Here is a 22,464-nt window from a genome sequence, read left to right as displayed (position 1 = left end):
ATACTGTTCGAGTTCGATTCGACTCCTAGACAAAATAAAATCGATTCTGTAATAATCGATTTTTCATAAAAGGACGTAGAGAAAAAAAAACGTACTTTTCCCAAAATCGAATAGAATCGCACATCCCCCTAGCTAGGGTAATAAATTCCTGTAAATTTGATTATTTATTTCTAGGAGTTTGCTCAAGTAAAAACTTGATTTTTAATCAAAAAAATGCCGCAAGGTAAGTTGATATAATTGTATCAATATTTAATAAATTTCAGCAAAGTAGTCAGAAAAATAACCGTTTTTAAAGTTAAGGTTAACTGATATTTTTTAAATTAAATACAAAACTGAAAAAATTTTTTCGTTCAATATACTCAACATTTTCATAAATAAAAAGCAATTTTATGTTATTTCATTGTCTGAAAGGTAGTAGCTAACATTAATCAAAACAATTGATCTGTAAATAAATTATACTGTCACTTGCATTATTGTCAACAACTTTGTAATAATTTATAGAACTCAACATCAAACAGCAATTTTACATGATTATAAAAAAGTTTCGCTTTGAAGAGTTGGAAGAATATGTACTCCCTGTTTTATCTGAATTATCTTGGGATATAATCAAATCGAAACTTGTAAAAAATCATGAAAGTCTTACTACAGCTCATGCTGTTCCAATTATTCAAGATGAAATCAATGTATGTATACATTGATATGGTTATGAAATCTTAAATCATATTACAATATATTCTTGTTTTAACAACATTATTTTATTTTATAGAAAGCAAATTTGTCTAGTGCTCTATTAAAAGAATATTTACATACTTTGGAAGTAGTTGGTAAGTTATGAATAAAGCTAATTTTATTTAGATCATCGAATAAAACAATATTATAATGCAAATAATTTTTCATAGAAATAAGTATACATTACAGAAAAAAGTATTGGTTTGCTTATGAATTGAAAGGTGGACAAGAACCAATCAATCTTAAAAGCAGAGAAATAGAGAATAATATTAAGGAAAGTTTTGATAAATACAATATGGATATGGATGTCAAGGCTCTGAAGAATGACAATTTGATTTTTCTATCTATCAAAGAAAAACTCAAAAAAAAGCAGAGAAAAACAATTACACCAACATATTTTGCATTAACCAGGCATTACAATTTTTTCTTCTGCTCAAAAGAGAAATGTATGAAAAATATTTTGGCAGCTGTGATTGATGGCTTGAATTACAAGAGCTGTAAAAAATTGAAACTGACAGGTAGAGATGTTCCTTCATTGGTAAAAATGTTGCTAAACAAAAAAAATGCAGCGCTCCAAGGTGATGTTGTGAAAGATCCTCTACCATACAGATATGCTGCTCCAGTAAAAACGTAAGTAACACAAAAATAAACAAATAGTTTTAATAATTAATAATAATAACGAATACATTTTTCAGTCCTTTCGGTTTAGATTTCACTCAGAATAAGAATCGAGAACAATATGCTGAAAAGTGTTTTGGAGAAAATCCACCAGTATTTGAAAGCTTGAAAGTCAAATGTTTGAATCAAAAGTGGAAACATGAAAAGGCTGCACAAAAATTACCCAATGCTTCGATTTCTACTAAGTAAGATATTTTGTCTATATATTTTAATAAACAATATTTTGGTATATCTACAAATCATAAATTTTTTAGGATCGAATTTCGAAGTATAAATATTCCGAATTTTCTCAAAACTCTTGTAACCAAAGGCATCCTCACAACACCACTTCCTGTTTATGCAGCCAATGTTCTGAATATAGGAAGGAATGATATGGAACTCACCAATGCATAATTTTGACAAAGATTTAAGTTTAGAAAAATTATAAATTTTGATAATAATATTGAGAACAAGATATTTATCTCAATAGCAAAAATAAGTTATAAAATATAAGATATTAATACTTTTTATTCTGTTTTCAAGAAATTATAAATTTTTAGTTAACAAAAGTAGTACGAATGATTAGTAATTGAGTTGTTATAATTGTAATAGATAAAAAATGGTTTATAATTTATTGTATCATTGATGTAATGGAACTGTTTCTTTAATTTTGATTAAATTTAAGCATTTGGAAAAATTCTAAAAAATTTGACATTTGTTGAAATATTATTAATGCAAGTTACAAATATACTTTATTCAAGCTTATGACAATAAAATCTTGGTTATAGTAATATTAAGTAATGATCTTTACTATAAGTAGAAAATATCTGTGACAATGCAGTAATGATCAAGTTCAACACAAAATAAAATACATAGCGATTTAGTACGATAAATTTGTCGGTAATAAAACTAATAATTTTTTTTATTTTTTATCAGACAGAGCATTTTCAAGAATTATTAGTATTGATAATACTAATAACTTATATTATGACCATGAAAAGTGTAGAAAATTTATTTTGATATCTGACGACTATTCAATATTTATAATTAAAATTTGCTCTTTAACATTTAGACAACAGAATTTGTTCTATATATGTGTTGATCTCGTATGTAGCAAGAGCGTACAAAAATAAAATATTTACAGCGTCTTACAAAAAAATAAAAAAAATAAAAACTTCAGATAAAAATTCTTATATTGATAGTAGTGTTATCTATGGATGTACGTACAACCAAAGAAAATAAGTAGACAAGACCATTAGTTATCGTCTTCGACATCGAAATCCTCATCGCTAGTGACATCAGGATCTGCTGCCTGCTGTTGACACTTATCGCACTTGCATATAAACAAGTATAGCGAGCTTAGAGCTTTCTGACGTGAATGTCGACTACGTTCCAAGTGACACTCATCTAGGTAAGCTGTGCAGATTTCCTCATCAGGTCGAATGTCACGGAGTGCACGGATTACCAAGGTGCTGTTTGAATAAGGAAACTCTACACTGGCATTGGGATTGCAACTGTGATTTATGCATGATTGCAAGCTGTAAAGCCCTGAGCCTTCATTATTCAAAAAAGTGCCCACCACTAAAAATATGAAATTTTTATTTAACTCTCTTATATTTAGAGTAGTTCAAACAGAACAAACCTTCATCCATTTCATCATAAATCCTATCAATCAACTTGTCAACTTGGATCCTTTGGTCATTTGGTAAATCTAGAGCAGACACATTTTTAACCCATCTGCTGAATGCACTGGTCCCTATACCTTGTCCATTTGTACCAACTAGAGCTAACAGACTTCTAAAACCATCTGGAGTAAACCACTAAAGATTAAAATAACAATTATTTACAGATTTTACTGTAATAAAAACTACATTATTGAAATTTACCTCTGGCACAAATTCGATATTCAAAGTTTTTTGCATCATTTGCCTCAAAACATCAATTTGCCCTACAAACTTTTCTCCTAAAAGATTGTGAGCTATTTCTTGAACTTCATTTACAGTTCTATGGCAGAATTGTGAAAATGTAGAAAGTATGGCAGCTTTATCTGTTGCTTGATTAACCATTGCTACCATTCGAGCAAGCAACATGACGGTTGCTGTTTCAGGTGGGTAATGCATCTGTTTCCACGTTTCTTTTAACTGAACAATAGGATGATGTTCAGTATTTTGCCTTGATTGGAAACATAACGTTTGATGATACCTAGAATTAAAATAACAATGTTAGTTAAGCATCATACAACTATGAATTGTTAATGATCATACCTTTGCCAAGCTTCATTGAGACACTCACTACTGCAGTATTTGGTTCCACAGCCTATGCATTCAGTAATAAAATCTTTCTTAGTTTCACAGCATTCTGGAAAAGGTAAGATGAGGTCTGGTTTGTTAGTCAGTCGACGAGCGTTTTCTTCTGCTGTTTCTAATGGTTTCAAGCAGTAATCGCAAGCCAAGTACTTGTAGTCTGCATTCCATGCAAACTGACAACACACAGAGGGCTTTTCTTCTAAAATTACGTCTCCTTCTTTGTAGGAATTGACAGCAAATAGTCCTTTACCCTATAATTATAAAAAATATATGAATGATGTACTTTGTGAATGTACTTTATTCAAAATAAACATTTTTAATCATCGGCATTGTTAATGGCAACATTAATTGGTATATAATATATAGTAGGTATAAAACAAACAATCACCTTTTCTTCATTCAGAATTCTGACTTCAAAACCGCTGCATTCCATGACGATTTATAAAAAAAATATAGGTATCAACGGCGGCAGTTTATCAGTAGTAAAATCTAACCTGTAAAATAAAAGCAAACACATGCTTTTTCGTTATGTCAATGAATAATACGTGAATCATAATATTTACTATTTGTGACCGTCTCGCTATCTCATAAATTATTAATTTATTTTTTTAATTTTTCAAGTATATAAATATTTACAGGCATACAACTTTATTATGCTTATTTAATCCAATATTATACTCATCAATAAAATATAAATAACAGAGCCAGTATAATTACTAAAACAATTTAAACTTAATTAAAGTTTTACGACTGTCGTCACCAGAAGTTTAATGAAACATCCGCCAAACTACGTGAATCAAATCCCCGACGATTTTAGTTAGTCAACATTCGGCAGCGCCTAGCACTGATGCCGCTGATCAGTCGTTCATCGGATTCGACAGTGAGTGCAGTTGGTGCGTCGCCTTTTCTGTACGTTTCGCGTTATCGCCTCTACGTTTTTACGTATTTCATTCGCTTTCTCGCTTACGCTTGTTACGGAGCAGAAGTACAATCATGAATGGAGTTATGTCTATGGTAAACAAGATATAATTTACAAATTTTCGTTATTATTCTCGTAAAAATTTTTATGAACAGAAACCATCATGGCGGCTATTTCTCTTTCGCATGTGTCTGCTTGCGCGTGAGTAAGGAGTTTTAACGCCGTTATGGTTTTCAGAATTTTCTCTCGAAGGTTACGCTAATATTTTCGCTTTAATGAAATGTTTTTATGTAATTACGTGTATGTTAGTTTTATTTTTTCTTTCGACGGAATGTTTTTTTTTTCATAATAATTATGAATAGACATTTAAATGACTTGTTTACTGTCAACTTAGAGGCTATTACTGAAGCTATTGCCATGTATTGATTGTTTTGGTTTTTGCAAAAATGCTATTCTCATAAACAGAGCATACTGGTTATCTCAAGCATATTTCATGATATGAAATTATTCTTATTTTTTTATTCCTTTCATTATTTGTGTATGTAAAAACGATAAGATAAGAACGTTAACACTGACAATAAATATTTTGACATAGTGTAACTCGCAAATGTCAAGTTGTTAAGTGTGAAGTTCTTTTTGTTCTTTATAAAACATAGAACTGATAGTCATATTAGCTTAATAATCGTTTATTTAATTTTTTAATGTTATACTAGATAAAATATAGTATTTTTGTAAATATTGAGAATTATTTATAGATAGTAGACTGAAATGGGAACATCATTTGACTATCTAGTTAAAAAGACTGAATACTTATTACATGTTTTATCAGAAACATAAAACATCATAAATACTGCAGCTTAGTTGACTATATATTACTAATTATTTCATAGCTTAGATAATAACAGTATTGTGATTTAGGATATTACATACAGCACAGCCTTTTTAAATATTTAAAAGATTTAAAATAAATGAATTAAAGGCAATATCTAGTTAATCTAACAATATCACATATTCTTTGTCTGTAAAAGGAATTTATATACTCGAAGAAAATGGAGAACTTTGCATATAGAGTGTTAGAAAATAAAGATAGATACATATAAGGAAAAATGATTTCACTTTTGCTTGGCTTCTTCACTCTTGCTTCACTTGGTTTCAAATATCTATACAATGTTCAAATCTTTTTCTCGTACTAGTAACAAAAAGTACTATATTGTCTAAGATCAAAAATTTTTTATTTCTAAAATTGTCATGCTAGAAGCAAATAAAAAATGTCTATCCATGGAGTGCATAAATATAATTATAATTCTTAATAGTTTTTAACAAAAAAATGAATTAACAAATTGTTTTCTTTATTTTTTAGCCAGCCGCAGTGATACAGCAAAACAGCATGGAGCCACCCGGGAAAAAGTTAAAACTTGAAGGTATATTGCTAAAGCAAACCAGATATGCAGATTACCCATGTAAAAAATATTACAAACTGGACTTTGGTTTTTCTTAAAAATCGCAATAATATAGCAGAAACACCATCCCTAATTTGATTGCGATTTAAGAGGAAAAACAGGATAAACAAAAATACTCAAAGTTGTATATGTCGCTTCAGTTGTACATAATCGCACTTGGGCCATTTGGCTTCTCATCATTTTTTAATGTTGAATTGCAAAAATAACAAAGAACAAAAAAAGAACTTAAAAGTCACGCGAGGATAGGTCGATAGTTAGGAGCGCGTCGGGTACTAAATACAGTAAAAAAATCAACTAATGTATCGTTGTCCTTTTGTTCTGAGATGTTACAGCGGGGAGACAGTACAGAATCTGTGGCCTTCGACTCAGCTGTGATCATGAGACACGCGCACCAAAGAACGAAAGAGAACAAATCTGAGTTTTTGCTAAAACTCTCCCACTGACTCATGGCAACTAAATAACTCGAGTGCTAAAACGTTCTCATGAAAAACGAAAACTGAAAGAAATTACTCTTTAGCTAGGTCAGCATTTTAGGCTAGCTTTCAAATTAATTGTGCTTTCTTGCTAAGTATGAGTCTCCCTCTAAGAGAATTTTTTCATTATTCATATCTTGTGTTTTTGCCTGTCCTGATAATACCAGAGAACTTTATATTGTTTTATTTTGTCGTGCCGCATAACCATGTAAATTAATCAAATGATTTATTGTGGAATCTAGAGGCTTGAGGCTTGTATTTAGTCGAGGCAATGGCGATCATTTATGAATCTCTGTTAATGCAATGGTGCACTTATTGTGCAAAATCAGGTAAGTTATGTGTGTCATCCGGAAATCGCCATTGCTTGCAAGAGATGTTATCGTAGGTAAATTTTATTAGCTGTGTGGTTAGGTTGGAATGAGGCAAACTTATTCACAGGAACTGACGCAAAAGAAACAATTGCACTGAGAGTATTCTCCTTTGCTTTGTGCTTACAGATGTAACTCTTCGTCGCCTCACAAGTCTCTGTCGGATAGTTTGTGTGCGCGAACAACCACCAATTGACACACGGTTAGACCAATTAATCGAATGATCAGAACCTTTTCAATCTAGTCTCACGTGTTTGAAAATTTCTTACTTATAAATCTCTTGGTAACTAGTTGGACTCTTGTCTTACTTAACAAATTCCATATTGCATCCTGTACAATTGTTGGTAATTATACAAGATGCATTATAGCTGGTAAGTTAAGTACGACTGGCACAATTGTTTACAAGAGTGAGTGTAAAAATCGAGAATTCGTAAATGACAGTTTTGAAAGAAAAGATTAACATTTTTTTGCTTTGTGAGAGAGTATAAAGCACCTTATCAATGCGTCACGTTTTTTTGTTTCTGTTTCAGAACATGACTAGCCCAGCCAAATTGGTAGAGAATAAAAAGCAAATTATATGCTCTCTTGCTTTTTCGGTCGAATGCGATTGTGTGTTACGTTGCGTCCGTAACTCTCTGTCTCTATCTATCTATCTCTGTCTGTGTATAGATCAGGGTTGACGAACCGGATGATTATGGTTCTATTGACAAAGTAAAGAGAACATGTAGACGTTGTTAGGACTGATTAGTCGATTGTGTGCTCGATTTACCAGCTCAATTGTTTGATTGCCCTTCCCTTTTCTCTCGTCGACAGTCGAGTTACGTTTGCTTTATACGTACATTGGTATTTTTGAAATATCTGGTCGATCGTCGATTTATATTGTTAAATTTAGCTGGTGACACTGTCGCATTTCAATTTTCACGATTCATCTTTGTATTTGATGCCAAAAAAAGTCCATTAACAATCTACTTCGATTCACAATCGATTAATCGTTCTATCTTACATACAAACACAAACACATCCCAAAGAAATCGCAGAAGTGAAAAATAAAAATTCAATGATGTTGTGAGACTCGCGATAATCCAAACAACTTAGCTCGCTAATTGACGAGACTTATCCCTATTATGATTGTTTTAATTTCTTTGAACTTTCAGTTTCATGGAGGTGTACCTACGTCATATGGCACCACTGAGAGAACATCGTTGATTTTCAGTTTCTGAAGTCCACATGATTTCCCCTTCATTTTATAATTGCATTCACATTTTTCTTTACGTCTCTAAGAAGTCAAAAAAAAGATTTTTTTTATTTTTTTTTCTCAACATTAAACATGAATAATCTTTATTCGAAATAATGTTTTTTCAATTTTACAGAGCTAAACAATACCGTCTCTAGCACCAACGACATCCCCAATTTTATTCAATTAAAAAAAAAGAATGGATGCTTATTTCGTTTTTTAAAAGCATCGTTCATGTACTTCAACCGTTATGCGTTCTTTCGCAAAACTTTTAAATCGTTATACCAAAATAAAATCATCAATAGAGAAAATATGACGGTTGGAGTATTACTACGAGTTTATACTTGTACTATTTCTAATTAGTTGACTTTGCAGGAAATGGCTCAGAGTTCTTACCCGGCCCAATTTACGATCTCAGTCAAACAGGGCAGGTGGTTGCAGGTATGTATAATTCCTTTCATTAGTACTACCAACATTAATTTTTTTATGATGAAAAAAAATTGGTGAGACGTACAAAATAAGTTGAGTCCTTTTAGCATGTAAATGTTAAAGGTTGATTCCTTAACCGGATGAACATTTGCTGATAAGATCTGATTAACGTATCTTAAAAAGCAAATGTTCTGACGATTGTTTGTTAGTTGGATTAATTGATGATTATTTCAGGGCCTGGAGCCAAGTTCCAATCGTTGTCTTCCGACCAACAGGACACCGTGACACGGGCTAAGAAGTATGCTATGGAACAGAGTATTAAGATGGTGCTAATGAAACAGACTTTGGCCCACCAGCAACAGGTAAAATTTTTAATTTTACAGTGTGAAGTCTATTTATATTCACTTGTGATTTTCTAATATAGAAAAATGATAAAATATCGATTCAAAGAATTAAAAGAACCTTATATTGGAATATATATTTACGTTAATTATTAATAATTATCATTTAATATATAGTATAATAAATGTACATTAAGGAAATAATCATTTTTTGTTTTTTTGTCAAAACTTTTTTTTTATTAATTTTTAATATTTCACTTTACTTAGTCAAAGTACTTTAGAAAAATAACAGAAAGGCACAAGTGATTATTATATTTATTTTACTATTTATAAAATAGTCTTTGTACAATTTAATTACATTTCCATCAACAATTTCAAAAGAATTAAAAGAAATAAATAAAGCATTATTTCGAAAATATATTCTAATAATTAGTCTGAAATTTCATTAGAAATTCTACAAAGACATTTTTATTTTCAAATTGAAGAAAAATATTTATGCAATTAATTCTACCAATTTGGATAAATGATTAAAAATTTGCAATTAGTACAATTCCACGAATGAGAAAGTTTGTATTAATAACTACATTATCATTCAAGCTTGAAAAGAAAGTTTTAAATATTGTTAGTACATTCGAGTTACCGTTATACTAACTTTCATCGGAAGATTAATCTGACATTTCGTTTGACCGATCCTAAAATAAAGAAAAAAAGAAAGAAAGAAAAATGCTACGATTAAAAAATGTAATCTAACTGGATGGTTCCTTTCCCTGCAGAAAAATAAGTTGGCCCTCCGACAGCAAGTTTTATTATTGATGTGCAGGTTAGTGTTTTAAAAATCAAAATTTTCTCTGCGACCGTAAGCGTAAAAAAAATACAATTTAATGACGTGTTTCGCCTATATATCAATGAATCGTATACCCTAAAAACTCTAGTTTGGCGGGAGCAGAGCTGTACTACTTAAATTTAAAACTTCCAGGAGTATAATCGGTATTTCTTTTCGAACAAGCAAATAGATAGGATGGTAAAATGAGTGTAGAATTTAATATTTTGAAAACGTTCAAGTAAAAGGGTAGAGAAATCAATAGATGGCCATTGGTCCTTTGTGTTACAGCAAATGGCTAGTCAGCGGAATCAGGTGCAGAGACAACAGGCTTTGGCCCTAATGTGCAGGTTTGTTAGCTCTAAATGCCAATTTTATGATAAACAGAACGACAACTGAAGATCCTCAATCTTTTTCTATTTTTTTTTTCTTTTACATCTTTTTTATCCTCAGATTGTTATTATCAGCATTTCCTCTACGTGGTCCTGTTCAACTCCAATGTCAATCTCCTATCTCTTTTTTGACCTACGAAGCATTTTAGTATTATAAGTACACACTTTGTTGGCTCTAAAATTGAACCGATATACATGCCACATTTTTCTTCTTTGTTTCTGTTCACAAATAAATTTTGAATACATTAACACAAAATATAACATTTTAAAGTCAACAAAATGCTTAGTTATAAGAACATAGATCTAGAGCTACTAACGGTTTGGCAAATGAAATACAAATTTATCTATTTATTTATTTGGTGAAAGTGAAAGCTAATTATTTTTAATCATAGTTATCATGCAAATCTATTTAATGCTACTCGTTATAGTTCTCGCTAACTTTTCAATTTTACTACTCGTTTTATTAAAATGAAATCGTTAGTTGCAATAGTAATCACTAACATGCATGTAGAAAAATCATGGTTTTGTAAATAAAGGCATCATCTGTTGTGTTTAGTTAATAGTACATTACGATACAAGTGCGGGAAAGAGTTTCTCGTCTCGTGTACCTTTCCACCCTCGCTTCGCTCGGGTGTAAATGCCACACGAGACAAGAATCTACTTTCTCGAACATATGCCGTACCGTATTTTTTTATACAACGTGTGGAAAATGCGATTTTTAACGTGCATTTTTTGCCGATCGTGCGGGAAAAACGCACATTCCGCACAGAGTGTCGAAAAAAAACTTCTTTTATATAATCACGGTAATTTATTGACGTTAATTTAATTTTAATTCAAAGTTCAACAGTAATAGAATTAATAACAATTTTATATGGATTAAAATTGTCACATTTTTCAGATAAAAAAATATATATTATAGATCAATTTTTCATTATAAATGTATATATTTTTCTGTTAAGCTCGCAAACAAATCTGTGTACTGAAAACTCTTCAACTCTTTTTAAACTTAATTAAATTTAACTTTGATTTGTTTATTCGTATTACTTAAATATTTCATTTTGCATGATTTCATTTCCAGTGGTGCTCAGCTTTGGTTGTGGGAAGTTACATTTTACAATTTTTATTAACAGGATATGAAGTAACTCAGCTCCACTTTTAATCAATTGAATGAAACTTCAAAGTTATCAGAAATAATAAAGTTACTTCACATCGCTGTCATTTCATACCCTAATGTGCATGTATGCTTGAATGAAAAATTGACATTTTTCGAGCAGAATACAACAAATGATCAAATATAATAAGCACGTTAAATATATCATCCTATAATAGACAATAATTAATATATATACATAGATATATATATATATATATATATATTTCTGAAACAGGGTGTATGTAGGTAGCATAAGTTTCGAGCTGAAGGAGGACACAATAAGACAAGCATTTTTACCATTCGGGCCGATAAAATCAATCAACATGTCATGGGATCCAGTGACCCAAAAACACAAGGGTTTTGCGTTTGTCGAGTATGAGATACCGGAGGCCGCACAATTGGCCCTCGAACAGATGAATGGTGTCATGATTGGTGGACGTAATATCAAGGTAGCAGGACGTACCTATTTAACCAATTTCCTGTCCCTGCGCAATCCTAACAACTCCTTGGAGGTTAATTTTCTTTGGTTTTGGTCTCTCTTTCTTCCTATCATATATTTCTGTTCTATCCTTGCTTATCCTTTTTTGTTTGGCATGATTTGAACTTGCATTTTTATTAAGTAAAACGTAAGCATGTCAAACTATAAGAATCCTTAATATCCTTACAAAAATTATTTCACAGCGGTTCCATTCCTGATAATCTTTTCGGTTCCTGGTAACCTTTCCTTCATTATACGCTGCAATTTAAGGATTCTTTTATCGTAATCTGTACTCTGATTTTTCTTTTCAAATCCTATTTCCTAACTAAAGCAAAATGTATCAAATCTTTACACAAAATCTTTCTGTTGTAGGTTGTCGGTCGCCCATCGAACATGCCGCAGGCACAATCAGTAATCGACGAAATCACAGAAGAAAGCAAACACTACAACCGCATTTACATCGCATCAATTCACCAGGATCTCACGGAGGAAGATATCAAGTCCGTTTTCGAAGCTTTTGGACCGATAACATACTGCAAGTTGGCACAAGGTTCATCACCTCATCGACACAAAGGCTATGGTTTCATCGAGTACGAGTCGATGCAATCGGCTCTCGAAGCTATTGCCTCGATGAATCTATTTGATCTTGGTGGTCAATATTTACGCGTTGGCCGTGCTATCACTCCACCAAATGCACTGATGGGTCCACCAACTGGTACCAGCATGATGCCAACCGCTGCTGCCGTAGCTGCTGCTGCTGCGACCGCTAAGATTCAAGCAATGGATGCCGTTGCCAGTAATGCTGTTGCTTTAGGTCTAAGCAAATTAGGTGCCGCTGCTCAACCAATTTTGAATACTACGTTACCAGGCATTGTCAGACCGACGCTCGCCGCAGCAATACCAGCACTTGTGGCCGCACCGACGATTGCCACTGTTGCTCCTATTATTCCACCACCAGGTATCGCTATTCCACAGACGCTCAACAGACCACCTGCAATCATTCAACCGATACCTGGACAAGCCGTAGTTCTACCACCTCCAAGTGTTGTCACTCCGACCGTTGTAGGAGCACCTGTTGTAAGTTATTTTTAATTTGCTGATAATCAACGTGATGTTTGAGCAAAGTAGAGAAAATTAATTTTCTCGTGTTCTTTCATTTAGCCACTACCAGTTGTTACGGCAGCGCCAATGGTAGTAGCAGCAGCAGCATTAGCAGCTGGTCCAGAAGCCCTTCGACGAGCGCAAGAACAAGCAGCGCAGAAACAACAAGAAGAACTACAAAAGAAACTCCTTGAAGAAGCTGAACCACAGACGCTTCAACAACAAGAGAACATGTCAATCAAAGGACAAAGTGCCCGTCACCTTGTCATGCAGAAGCTCATGCGTAAGGTCGAGTCACGCGTTGTTATTTTACGCAACATGGTCGCACCTGAGGATGTAGATCAAAGTCTGCAGGAAGAGATTCAAGATGAATGCTCCAAATTTGGAGTCGTTGAGAAGGTGATCATTTACAATGAAAGGCAGTCCGAGGATGATGACGACGCAGAGATCATCGTCAAAATTTTCGTTGAATTCTCGCAAATGAGTGGTTAGTAGGTTTTGGATATTCTTGGTAAATTTAAGGTGAGAAAGTAAACTTAAAATTTATATATTTTTTTCGTTTGCAGAAGCAGAAAGAGCGCGAGATTCACTCAATGGACGCTACTTTGGCGGCCGATTGGTCAAAGGCGATTTGTATGACCAAGCTTTATACGACAACAATGACTACTCGGGTTGAACAATTTCCTATTTGCTGAATAATAATTTTTCGCACACCGAGTTCTTAAGTTTACGCACTGTAATAACTCAGGACAAATTAGCTGTCTGGTTTTCTGTACAAATGTATCCGTTAAGTATGCTTTATTTTACCCTTTCCTGCCGTAAAGTTTCCTTTCCTTTATGACTCGAATTATATAAGTTGCATCTCTTTTGGCAATATTTTCTCCTATGGAAGAACAAATGCATAAATATACGGGAGTATACCAACTAGATTTCTTATATATCCGCTAACGAAAATGTATAATTCAATTTTTGTATAAAGCGGACGGTACAATGCAAAGCATATGTAAATGGAAATTTAAGTTTAATCACTGTTGCTAGCCAACAAAAAAGCGTAGATATTGTATACTAGTGTCTTTGGATTATTCTTTTTTATTACCTTTTCTTGGATTAGTTTGATTAGTTTTTTTTCACAATAAGCTAAGTGAAGAATCTTTACTATGTTAGTTGTATAATTATTTTCGTGTAATTTGTACAGAAAAGGTTTATCTATTGCATACAAATCAAATGAATTTGACCATCTGCTGGTGGCCAAAGACTCGGTTAAAAGAGCAAATGTAATTGTATTTAAATATTACTTGTATATGTATTATAGTATTTAAATTACTAATAAATCGTTTTTCAATCAATGTTTCGCTTCAAGTTTTCTTTTTCATTATTGAATATTTACAATTTATTGATTTATCAATGATAGATATGAATAAAGCTTTGATTTGGCGCATGCGTTTGCCTCGATTACGTTTTAACCTAAAATCATGTCTTATCTGTTCGTTTGTTCTGCCCGGCATATGGTAAATGAAAAATAATTTTCAAGCTTTGTTATCCATTAATAATTAAACAACTAAGGAAAAACATTTACTGTATCACAACAAACGTAAGATAGTTTGTGTATAAGATGTATAAAAAGATTACTACAAATACAAAAGGTAAATAAATTTATTCACGATTCAGGTATGCATAAACTAAAATTACTATCTATATTTCATACTATAGATAAATAAAATTACATCTCAGTACTGAAATAACCAAAATCGTTGACAATGAAGAAGCCAAGGCAGGTAAAATCAAAAATGAAAGCAGAAAAGGAAGAGCGTGAGATGCAAAATACAGTTAGTGGACCTTGGGCTTTTCAGAATTTCGTCTGGAAGGTATTCGTTCCTACTTGTGTGATGGCTTTTGCAGCAGTTTTAGGCTACAAAGGTTACATCGAGACACGTGTTAATACTCCATTTAGCAGTGATAAACTAGCGGAAATCAGTCGTTTGGATAAGCATGATTACTATTGGGGATCATATAGGCCACAAGTGTACTTTGGTATGAAGACAAGAGAGCCTTTTTCGCTAGTGACAGGTATGATGTGGTACTTTCCTGCTACATTACAAGGAGATGGCAGGGGCTTTAGACACTGGTGCACACAAGAGGATGGTCTGAAAAGATATGGCTGGATGAAGCATGATGGAAAGAATTTTGGCATTCAAGAAATTGTTGATAATGATGTTTTGATCAAAACTTCTTTTGTTAAAAATATTCATGGGTTGAACGGAGGTGACTGGACTGCTAGAATTCATGTATCAAAATTAAACTTAACAAATAATAATAAAAAGATGTCACTCATATTTTATTCTGCTATTGAGGAGAAAACTAGTGGTAATATCAATCCTATTATTGACCAGTTAAGCAACTCTTTGATAGGCGTCGATGGAGAAACTAAAGAGTTAGGATTTTTCAATTTGAACTTTAATGTTATCAAAGGCTCTGGCATAGAACAATCATACTTAGTAACAGCAGCTCCAAGCTTAAGTTTGTTGAAGGAAACTGTCTTTCAGAATTTGAAGGCAGTAAGGCAAAAGAATCCTAGAGAACCAAAAATTGTATTGCCAGGTGAAGAGCTTAGACTCAAGAATGGAGAAATGCTATCACCCAATTTTATAGCAACTCAAATAACAGCTGAACTACCTTTAGAACTGGAAGTTAGATTTGAAAGAAATAGCATGAATCAAAAAGAGAGTCTCACAGGAGAAACTTATGAAAATGCCTTGATTAACTATGAATATACCTTTGATGAGAAGTTTGAGAAGATTTTTAAATTGAAAACAAAAGGCTACAAGGAAGATGAAATTAATTTTGCTAAATTAGCTTTTTCAAATATGATTGGTTCTATCGGTTACTTCTATGGTTCAGCTCAAGTACAGAGTATTTACACAGATGATCCAGTACCATACTGGAAAGCTCCTCTATACAGTGCAGTCCCAAGCAGAAGCTTTTTCCCCAGAGGCTTCTTGTGGGATGAAGGTTTCCATGGTTTATTACTTTCAAGTTGGGACTTGGATGTAGAAATGGATATTATTAGTCACTGGTTTGATCTGATGAACGTTGAAGGTTGGATTCCTAGAGAAATGATTTTAGGTGAAGAAGCATTAGCCAAAGTACCAAATGAGTTTGTAACTCAAGTCAATACAAATGCTAATCCACCAACATTTTTCATTACACTTCAATATATTTTGGAGCATAAGCGAGGTGAATTACTATCCAAGCATTTACATCTGCTTGAGAAACTTTATCCAAGATTGCAAACATGGTTCGAATGGTTCAACACTACGCAAAAAGGAGAGCTTGCAAGTTCTTACAGATGGCGAGGTAGGAATGATCAGGTAACAAAAGAATTAAATCCAAAAACTCTAACTTCTGGTTTGGACGATTATCCAAGAGCTTCTCATCCATCTCAAGATGAACGTCACGTCGATCTTCGTTGCTGGATGGCTTTGGCTGCAAAAGTTATGGCTATTATTGCTGATATCTTGCATAAACCATCTCATAAGTATGAGAATACCTATGAGTACTTGTCAGACAACAGACTGTTGAATGAACTTCACTGGTCACCCAATACTCATAGCTATTCAGATTATGGCCTTCACACAGATAAGGTAATACTCCAAAGGCCAAATCAGCCTTCAAGACAAATTCAACATCAACAAGACAAAATAAGAGTAGTTTTAGAGAAACCTGTGAATAGATTTGTAGACTCCTCATTTGGCTATGTTTCTCTATTCCCATTAATACTTAAAGTCATAGATCCTAGCTCAATTCAATTGCAAATGGTTTTGGAAGATCTCAAAAAGCCAGAACTTTTGTGGACTAAGTATGGTTTGAGATCTCTTGCGAAAAATTCACCAATCTACATGAAACGTAACACAGAGCATGATCCACCATACTGGAGAGGTGCTATTTGGATGAATTTGAATTATCTAACTGTAGCTGCCTTGCATCACTATTCACAGGTTGAAGGACCTTACAAAGCAGAAGCTCAAAAAATCTACATTGATTTGAGAAAAAACCTGATTGCCAATGTCATTAGTCAATATAAGAAAACGGGATATTTATGGGAAAATTATGGAGATAGCTTAGGTGAGGGTAAAGGTAGTCATCCTTTCACTGGATGGACTTCATTAACTGTTTTGTTGATGGCGGAACTTTATTAGACAGAATGGGATAGAAAGCTTGCAATCTTTGCCTTACTAAGTACATCTTTGAATTGTAAAGTCACAAAGTAAAAGTAGATTTTGAAATAATTGAGAAATTGAAACTACATATATAACTTTTCTATAGAGCCTTTACAAAATGAAGGGAAATATTTAAATCGCAAAAATAACTATTAATTATTTCATGTAGATTGAAGTCAATTTTCTTGACTTAATGTAACACCATTTCACGACCATTATATGATGTGTGAAAAACCAACTATGTACTTTTTAAATTGAAGTATTTAGTTAATAATTGAAGCATTTTATTTTGAAGTATTATGTAATTTTTTGAGCTTATAAATATCCTGCAATCGGTGCATTTATTTGATATAACTTGTTTTACACAAGTATCTTGTATTTAAAGTGTTCTAGAAAAACAAATTTATGTCTGTAAATATGAATTGTTTCAAGATTGAGGGTGTAGATTATTGAACTTGTTGATCGTTTACTCTTGAATTAAAGCGATATATACGATAATTAAATATTATAGGAATTAAGCTACTCTTATACTGCTGTATAAGATAAACTATTTTTATCATTATTCTTTCACATTTAACTTTTGCCAGAAAGTCTCTTTGAAAAACACATTTTAATATAAAATTAAGAAAAAAAATTCCGATTGATCAGTTTTTATTCGATATTATCAATAACAACATAAGCTACCTCGTCGTTATTATTTATCATATCATAACAATCTATGATCTTGAAATTTGAAAAACTTTTAACATTCAAAGACTGAAAAATTATTGAAATATTGTTAATGGATGATATGGACAAAATATATCAATATAGTGATAAAAAAATCGCTGTGACATTTAATATTTTAGATGTGAATAAAAAATTGCTAATCAATCCATGAAAAAAATGATTCACAAATGAAAAAAAAAAATTTTTTTCCGCCTAATTTTTATAACAATCACGTTGAAAAAGAAAAGCTTCAATACTTTTTTCTGTGAAAAATGAAACTCTTATCATCTTATAAATTTTTAGATAAATAGAATATTTCACGAGTTGCAATAATCAATTTATGAGCTTTTCTGCATTGATAAAATTTTAATTTTACATTTTAACTCTTTAACGAACCATAACGTGATTATAAAGCTGCAAGTAGTAATACATAAGAGTTAAGTATTATTAGTTAAAAATAATCAAAGAATTTAAAGTTAGACTTTCTATAGATTCTTCAATTAGAATTAATTGAATGTAATAATGTGTAAAATGCTATGGTGATTAGTTTTATGATGGCTAAAGGTCTCACCTAAGCTAAAAATATGTAACTTAAGTTTCAGGAGCAATATAAATAATGTTTAAAAATGTTTTTTTTTATTAATTGACTAATAAAGAAGTAAAATCAATAAAAGAAATCGTAGCCCTATTCAAAATTGTCCTTCACAATTTCTACTTTTATCAATAACATTTTTTTTAGGTACTTACATATATTTTGTGTGAAAAAAAATGTCTTTACAGGTGAACGAGAAAAACGATTAATTTTTACAGAAAGTAAGGGATTTCGAAATTATAAATAAATTTTAAAACTAAATGAAGCTAAATTTACTTACAATATGTTCAACAAACCTGAAGGTATTTTTAATCTGATGAATACTTAGAAAAATTTAGTTTAACCAAATAAAATAAAAAATTATGAAAATTTTGTTTACCATACCAAAAAATATCGTAAAGATTTGTTTGGATCTCATGATTTGTTAAAGTTTAGACTTATATTTCACGGATACCCTCGTTTTTTAAATTACCGAATCGGAATTTTTTTAATACATAGTACTCTGGTAATGATTACATTTCTTACTATATATTCATAAATCAGTTTAAGTTTGACCCATATTCGAATATAACTCAAATACAAAGATATTAAATCTTTAATTTTTACAAGAACCTTTGTAATTTTGTTTTTTATGTAATAAAAAATTAATTCTCAAATAAATGCAAGAAAAATAAATGATATAGATAATTTTTTTTGTTAATTTAATTTTTAATTTTAATCATGTTTAAAGAGAGTTATTATAAGAGTTTTTGTAATTAATATTTCTAAATGAAATGTAATCAATTTTCTACATACATTTTAAAATGCAATTAAATCGGTATTACCTTTGATTCATAAAAATAAAATTTAATGTATTTTTAACAGTGAGAAAAACAATCACAAAATTAATTCTCAAATTATTCTTTACACAATTTTTTCAGTCTTTAAAATAAATATTATTTATAATTAAAATTACTCTACAAACATCTACTTTTTCCACTTAGGTTGATAATTGCGTCCAAATTGCTTATATTCATCATAAACTGGATAATTCAGAGAAGCATGCTGGTCCAAGGACTTGCCTTTAGGATCTAAAACTGCCACACTATCAGTTTCTTTAATATAAGTAGCTTCTAATTCTGCTGCATTTTTCCTTTTAAGTAATATCATCTCATAATTTTGTTTCACCTAAAATTTTAATTATTATCATTAATATTTAGATATTTCACCTTGATTTAAAGAAAAATTGTTTGTAATTGTACCTCAGCTTCAGTTGGTGGTTCTCGTCTGCGGTTTCTCAACCAAGCTTCCCATTCAGCTGGAAGCTCTTGTTCAAAATCTTCTTTATTAGCTGGTTCAAAGTAACGATTAGATTTTCTTCTGATTGAATGGGGTGTATGGACTTCATAATACTTTGTTCCCATATAATCTGTACCAACATGCACACGTTTTGAAAATTTTGGACTAATGGATTTAATGAACTCTTTGAAAATCAGTTGAAATAGACCTCTTTCTTTAGCCATTTTGTTTGATTAAAATTATTTTTGCGTTATCTGAAAAGGAAATCCTATATTTTACACATAATCTTTATTGATTATGCTTGATTGAATGTAAAATAATCAAGAGTTGCTGAATAAGCACTCTGATATATAACAAGATTAGCCTGGATAACTCACAAGTTAATTGAAATGAACATTTAGCTTGAAAAGAGATTGTTTTAAGTTACAAAATAACGATCTTAATTCTTTTATAAAAATCTACTGTTTACCATAAAAATTGAAGAATCTTTTTGCAATAATGATCAATTACGACTTTTATTCTATCGTGTTCTAATGACATCTATGTAAAAATAATGATAGGTTGTAGATATCAATTAACACTGTTACAAATACTGTTTGCTGAATACAATTAAAATTAAGTGATTTTCCATCTATCACTATTTCCCTTCGGTCCATCATTATAAAATTTCTCATTTAAACAAATCATAAGGGAATCAAGACAGTATGTTACGTTTTTAACACTGTTACGATTTGTGTTGCAATAATAAAGACGTAAAGATATGTAAACTTTATAAGATAATAATAAATAAATTGTGTGATTAAAAAAATAAGCAATACGTTTTTGAAATAATTTACGCAACTTTTATTTAACTTCTTTGTTGCAATAGATGTAAATATTAAAAATATCCGAAAATCAACTCACAAATAATTGTCCTCACGCAATACTTTTACCACAACTAGTTGTAAGATCGACCAATAATACTTGAAAACAACAAAAACTTAATAAGCAAGTTCTGTTATAGTTATTATTGCAAAATAGTTGCAACAGTTAATTACGTACGTAAATATGCGCGCGCATCCGAGCAGAAGAGCACTCAGCAAATCGGAGAAGCGTAATAATACGATTTATCTCGATAATCGAAGTTGACGGCACGACTTCAAAATGTTAGAATCAGCCCTTCGAGTTTTCTTTCACTGCTGCTGTTTTTGATGTTTCACACAAAAATCCTATGACTTCATAAGGTTTGTAATTGTTTTACTTTGAATAATATAAAGAAGAAAAATTCTATTGTAGTGCGATATTTTCAACTTGTTCGATGAAAAAGATCAATACTTGTATAAGTTTTAAAAAATGTATCAACCTTATTTTTTTAGTAATACAAAGAAAGCTAATTTTATTTGTGTTTTTTATACTCTGTATCGTAGATATTCTAAATTTACCATCATTGTTTTACCAAATCAAACATAATTTTCCATTGATTCTCAAAGCGAATCTTTATGATAATCTAGTCCGATAAAATAAACTTAAAAGACGTCCAATGAATCGCGATCACGAAAACTATCGTATCCCCCCCCTCCCTCTAAAAAAAGGTCTTTTCTCATAATGATGAATGATGACGCATTGTGCATTTATAAATCCACTCGTCCACTGTGCTTAAACATCAATGAGGTAAGCCAGCGTGACTAACGTTGCTATCCTTTTTTTTCCCGAAATTCCGTTTCTCTATACACACATAGGCTTGAAACTTCTCAATTCGCACCTTTTCCCCCTTACTACTCGAGACACACTTGAGTCTCGCAATATCAGCGTAGTGTAGGCTGCATTTGCGTATTACGGACTTTATACACGCGACTTTAATTCGAATTAAGGCCAATTTTCTGACGTTGAATTAGGTCGAAAATTAGAATAGTATACTCTTATAAATATTTTTCTGTGACGCGAGCATGCGAATGTCAATATTTGCATGAAGCAACTCTGGAATTACAACTGGAATATCTGTGTGATTAAGAGAAACCCGCTGATTGTTATGCGTTGCATCACGTTTGCAGATGTCATGTTTGTGTTTATAGAAGTTTACGATTATTATTGAATGATAGAATATATAAAAATGCCTGAATTCTTCAGCCACAAAGACATTAAGTAACATTTATTTTGCGCTTACCATGATGTAGCATAAATATTTTTTTTCTCGAACAGCTAATACTACGAAATAAATTAAGGCAAACCACTATGCATATATCCACGACAATAAATCACATGGTGCAAAATTCCGGACAAGTCTTCGACCAAAATTATAATAAAGAAAAGCAAGCGTAAATAATAAAAGTTCTTATAGAGAGCAGTTTCCGCCCCAAAAACTTAAGAGAGAGAGAAAAAAAACTGAGAACCTCATCAAGCGTAACAAAACCCTAAGCCTCCGGGTCCACTCATCAAACGCGTAAATAAGAGACAGAGAGAGAAAGAGAGAGATTCTCCTCGAAAATCACGCGTCTCTTGCGCTGCACTTGCTCCTTGTATGAGTGTATATACGTGTTCATCACCCACACGTCCGCACCGCACCACTCTTCTATCCTCTGTCTTCTCTCTCTCTCTCTCTCTCTCTCTCTCTCTCTCTCTCTCTCTCTCTCTCTCTCTCTCTCTCTCTGTGCCGCGTAAGTGAGTGGTGGGGAGAAAACCAACACAGACACAAACTCCAAAAAGAGAACTCAGTTGAGTGAAACAGCTCGCGCTCCGCTGCTGATGTTGGGATAGTCGCTGCGGCTCTATGTGTGTGAAAGGGTATCCTAGCCGCGACACGAGTGCAATCGTCGAATTCGCGTACGCGACT

The 22,464-nt window shown here is 32.0% G+C and overlaps 5 protein-coding genes across 20 annotated transcripts; 3 read left to right on the top strand and 2 right to left on the bottom strand.

Moving 5' to 3' along the window:
- Nucleotides 1-86: 86 nt before the first annotated feature.
- LOC131673819 (uncharacterized) lies at nt 87-1,803 on the top strand. Its single transcript, XM_058952129.1, has 6 exons — nt 87-223; nt 502-683; nt 767-824; nt 900-1,359; nt 1,425-1,592; nt 1,662-1,803. The coding sequence occupies exons 1-6, from the start codon at nt 214-216 to the stop codon at nt 1,798-1,800; spliced, it is 1,017 nt and encodes a 338-aa protein (XP_058808112.1). The 5' UTR covers nt 87-213; the 3' UTR covers nt 1,801-1,803.
- Nucleotides 1,804-2,632: 829 nt separating this feature from the next.
- On the bottom strand, nt 2,633-4,273 carry LOC131673818 (histone-lysine N-trimethyltransferase SMYD5). 2 transcript variants are annotated; one of them, XM_058952128.1, is made up of 6 exons: nt 4,256-4,273; nt 4,081-4,186; nt 3,651-3,943; nt 3,273-3,588; nt 3,029-3,206; nt 2,633-2,967 (listed from the first exon to the last, which is right to left on the bottom strand). In XM_058952128.1, the coding sequence occupies exons 2-6, from the start codon at nt 4,123-4,125 to the stop codon at nt 2,642-2,644; spliced, it is 1,158 nt and encodes a 385-aa protein (XP_058808111.1). In that variant the 5' UTR covers nt 4,126-4,186; nt 4,256-4,273; the 3' UTR covers nt 2,633-2,641. The 2 variants fall into 2 exon arrangements, with proteins under 2 accessions (XP_058808111.1, XP_058808110.1); XM_058952127.1 differs by lacking the exon at nt 4,256-4,273 and having other exon boundaries at nt 4,081-4,217.
- Nucleotides 4,274-4,545: 272 nt separating this feature from the next.
- On the top strand, nt 4,546-14,200 carry LOC131673820 (poly(U)-binding-splicing factor half pint). Of its 10 annotated transcripts, none has more exons than XM_058952139.1 (12): nt 4,613-4,706; nt 5,972-6,032; nt 6,395-6,592; nt 7,042-7,114; nt 7,443-7,466; nt 8,522-8,587; nt 8,810-8,937; nt 10,028-10,086; nt 11,517-11,730; nt 12,132-12,836; nt 12,921-13,347; nt 13,427-14,200. In XM_058952139.1, exons 7-12 carry the CDS (start codon nt 8,881-8,883, stop codon nt 13,534-13,536), a joined length of 1,572 nt encoding a protein of 523 aa, XP_058808122.1. In that variant the 5' UTR covers nt 4,613-4,706; nt 5,972-6,032; nt 6,395-6,592; nt 7,042-7,114; nt 7,443-7,466; nt 8,522-8,587; nt 8,810-8,880; the 3' UTR covers nt 13,537-14,200. The 10 variants fall into 10 exon arrangements, with proteins under 10 accessions (XP_058808115.1, XP_058808113.1, XP_058808116.1 ...); XM_058952136.1 differs by having other exon boundaries at nt 8,067-8,587; XM_058952137.1 differs by having other exon boundaries at nt 7,443-7,623.
- A 154-nt stretch (nt 14,201-14,354) lies between these two features.
- Nucleotides 14,355-18,503, top strand: LOC131673840 (uncharacterized). 2 transcript variants are annotated; one of them, XM_058952176.1, is made up of 3 exons: nt 14,355-14,503; nt 14,571-14,635; nt 14,692-18,502. In XM_058952176.1, exon 3 carries the CDS (start codon nt 14,747-14,749, stop codon nt 17,054-17,056), a length of 2,310 nt encoding a protein of 769 aa, XP_058808159.1. In that variant the 5' UTR covers nt 14,355-14,503; nt 14,571-14,635; nt 14,692-14,746; the 3' UTR covers nt 17,057-18,502. The 2 variants fall into 2 exon arrangements, with proteins under 2 accessions (XP_058808159.1, XP_058808158.1); XM_058952175.1 differs by having other exon boundaries at nt 14,571-18,503.
- A 695-nt stretch (nt 18,504-19,198) lies between these two features.
- Nucleotides 19,199-22,461, bottom strand: LOC131673841 (NADH dehydrogenase [ubiquinone] 1 alpha subcomplex assembly factor 2). 5 transcript variants are annotated; one of them, XM_058952181.1, is made up of 3 exons: nt 22,323-22,461; nt 19,619-19,909; nt 19,199-19,544 (listed from the first exon to the last, which is right to left on the bottom strand). In XM_058952181.1, exons 2-3 carry the CDS (start codon nt 19,877-19,879, stop codon nt 19,344-19,346), a joined length of 462 nt encoding a protein of 153 aa, XP_058808164.1. In that variant the 5' UTR covers nt 19,880-19,909; nt 22,323-22,461; the 3' UTR covers nt 19,199-19,343. The 5 variants fall into 5 exon arrangements, with proteins under 5 accessions (XP_058808164.1, XP_058808163.1, XP_058808160.1 ...); XM_058952180.1 differs by lacking the exon at nt 22,323-22,461 and adding an exon at nt 21,799-22,227; XM_058952177.1 differs by lacking the exon at nt 22,323-22,461 and adding an exon at nt 20,697-21,738.
- Nucleotides 22,462-22,464: the final 3 nt, after the last annotated feature.

This window comes from Phymastichus coffea, unplaced genomic scaffold (genome assembly GCF_024137745.1).
Source record: "Phymastichus coffea isolate CEN01 unplaced genomic scaffold, Cenicafe_Pcof_1.1 PCOF00200, whole genome shotgun sequence".
In the NCBI taxonomy this organism is placed as follows: Eukaryota; Metazoa; Arthropoda; class Insecta; order Hymenoptera; family Eulophidae; genus Phymastichus; species Phymastichus coffea.
Note: the sequence above shows the minus strand (reverse complement) of the source record. Positions and strands in the feature narration are given on the sequence as shown.

Excerpts from the sequence above, each read along its gene's own strand:
- LOC131673819 (XM_058952129.1), top strand. Across the intron at positions 684-766 it reads TTATTCAAGATGAAATCAAT|AAAGCAAATTTGTCTAGTGC; the intron begins GTATGTATACAT and ends TTTATTTTATAG. Across the intron at positions 825-899 it reads ACATACTTTGGAAGTAGTTG|AAATAAGTATACATTACAGA; the intron begins GTAAGTTATGAA and ends AATTTTTCATAG.
- LOC131673818 (XM_058952128.1), bottom strand. The coding sequence starts at position 4,125 with ATGGAATGCAGCGGTTTTGAAGTCAGAATTCTGAATGAAGAAAAG. Across the intron at positions 3,944-4,080 it reads GAATTCTGAATGAAGAAAAG|GGTAAAGGACTATTTGCTGT; the intron begins GTGATTGTTTGT and ends TTATAATTATAG. Across the intron at positions 2,968-3,028 it reads TTATGATGAAATGGATGAAG|TGGTGGGCACTTTTTTGAAT; the intron begins GTTTGTTCTGTT and ends TCATATTTTTAG.
- LOC131673820 (XM_058952130.1), top strand. The coding sequence starts at position 4,686 with ATGAATGGAGTTATGTCTATG. Across the intron at positions 4,707-5,971 it reads TGAATGGAGTTATGTCTATG|CCAGCCGCAGTGATACAGCA; the intron begins GTAAACAAGATA and ends TTTATTTTTTAG. Across the intron at positions 8,588-8,809 it reads AACAGGGCAGGTGGTTGCAG|GGCCTGGAGCCAAGTTCCAA; the intron begins GTATGTATAATT and ends TGATTATTTCAG.
- LOC131673840 (XM_058952175.1), top strand. The coding sequence starts at position 14,618 with ATGAAGAAGCCAAGGCAGGTAAAATCAAAAATGAAAGCAGAAAAGGAA.
- LOC131673841 (XM_058952181.1), bottom strand. The coding sequence starts at position 19,879 with ATGGCTAAAGAAAGAGGTCTATTTCAACTGATTTTCAAAGAGTTCATT. Across the intron at positions 19,545-19,618 it reads AACCACCAACTGAAGCTGAG|GTGAAACAAAATTATGAGAT; the intron begins GTACAATTACAA and ends TTAAAATTTTAG.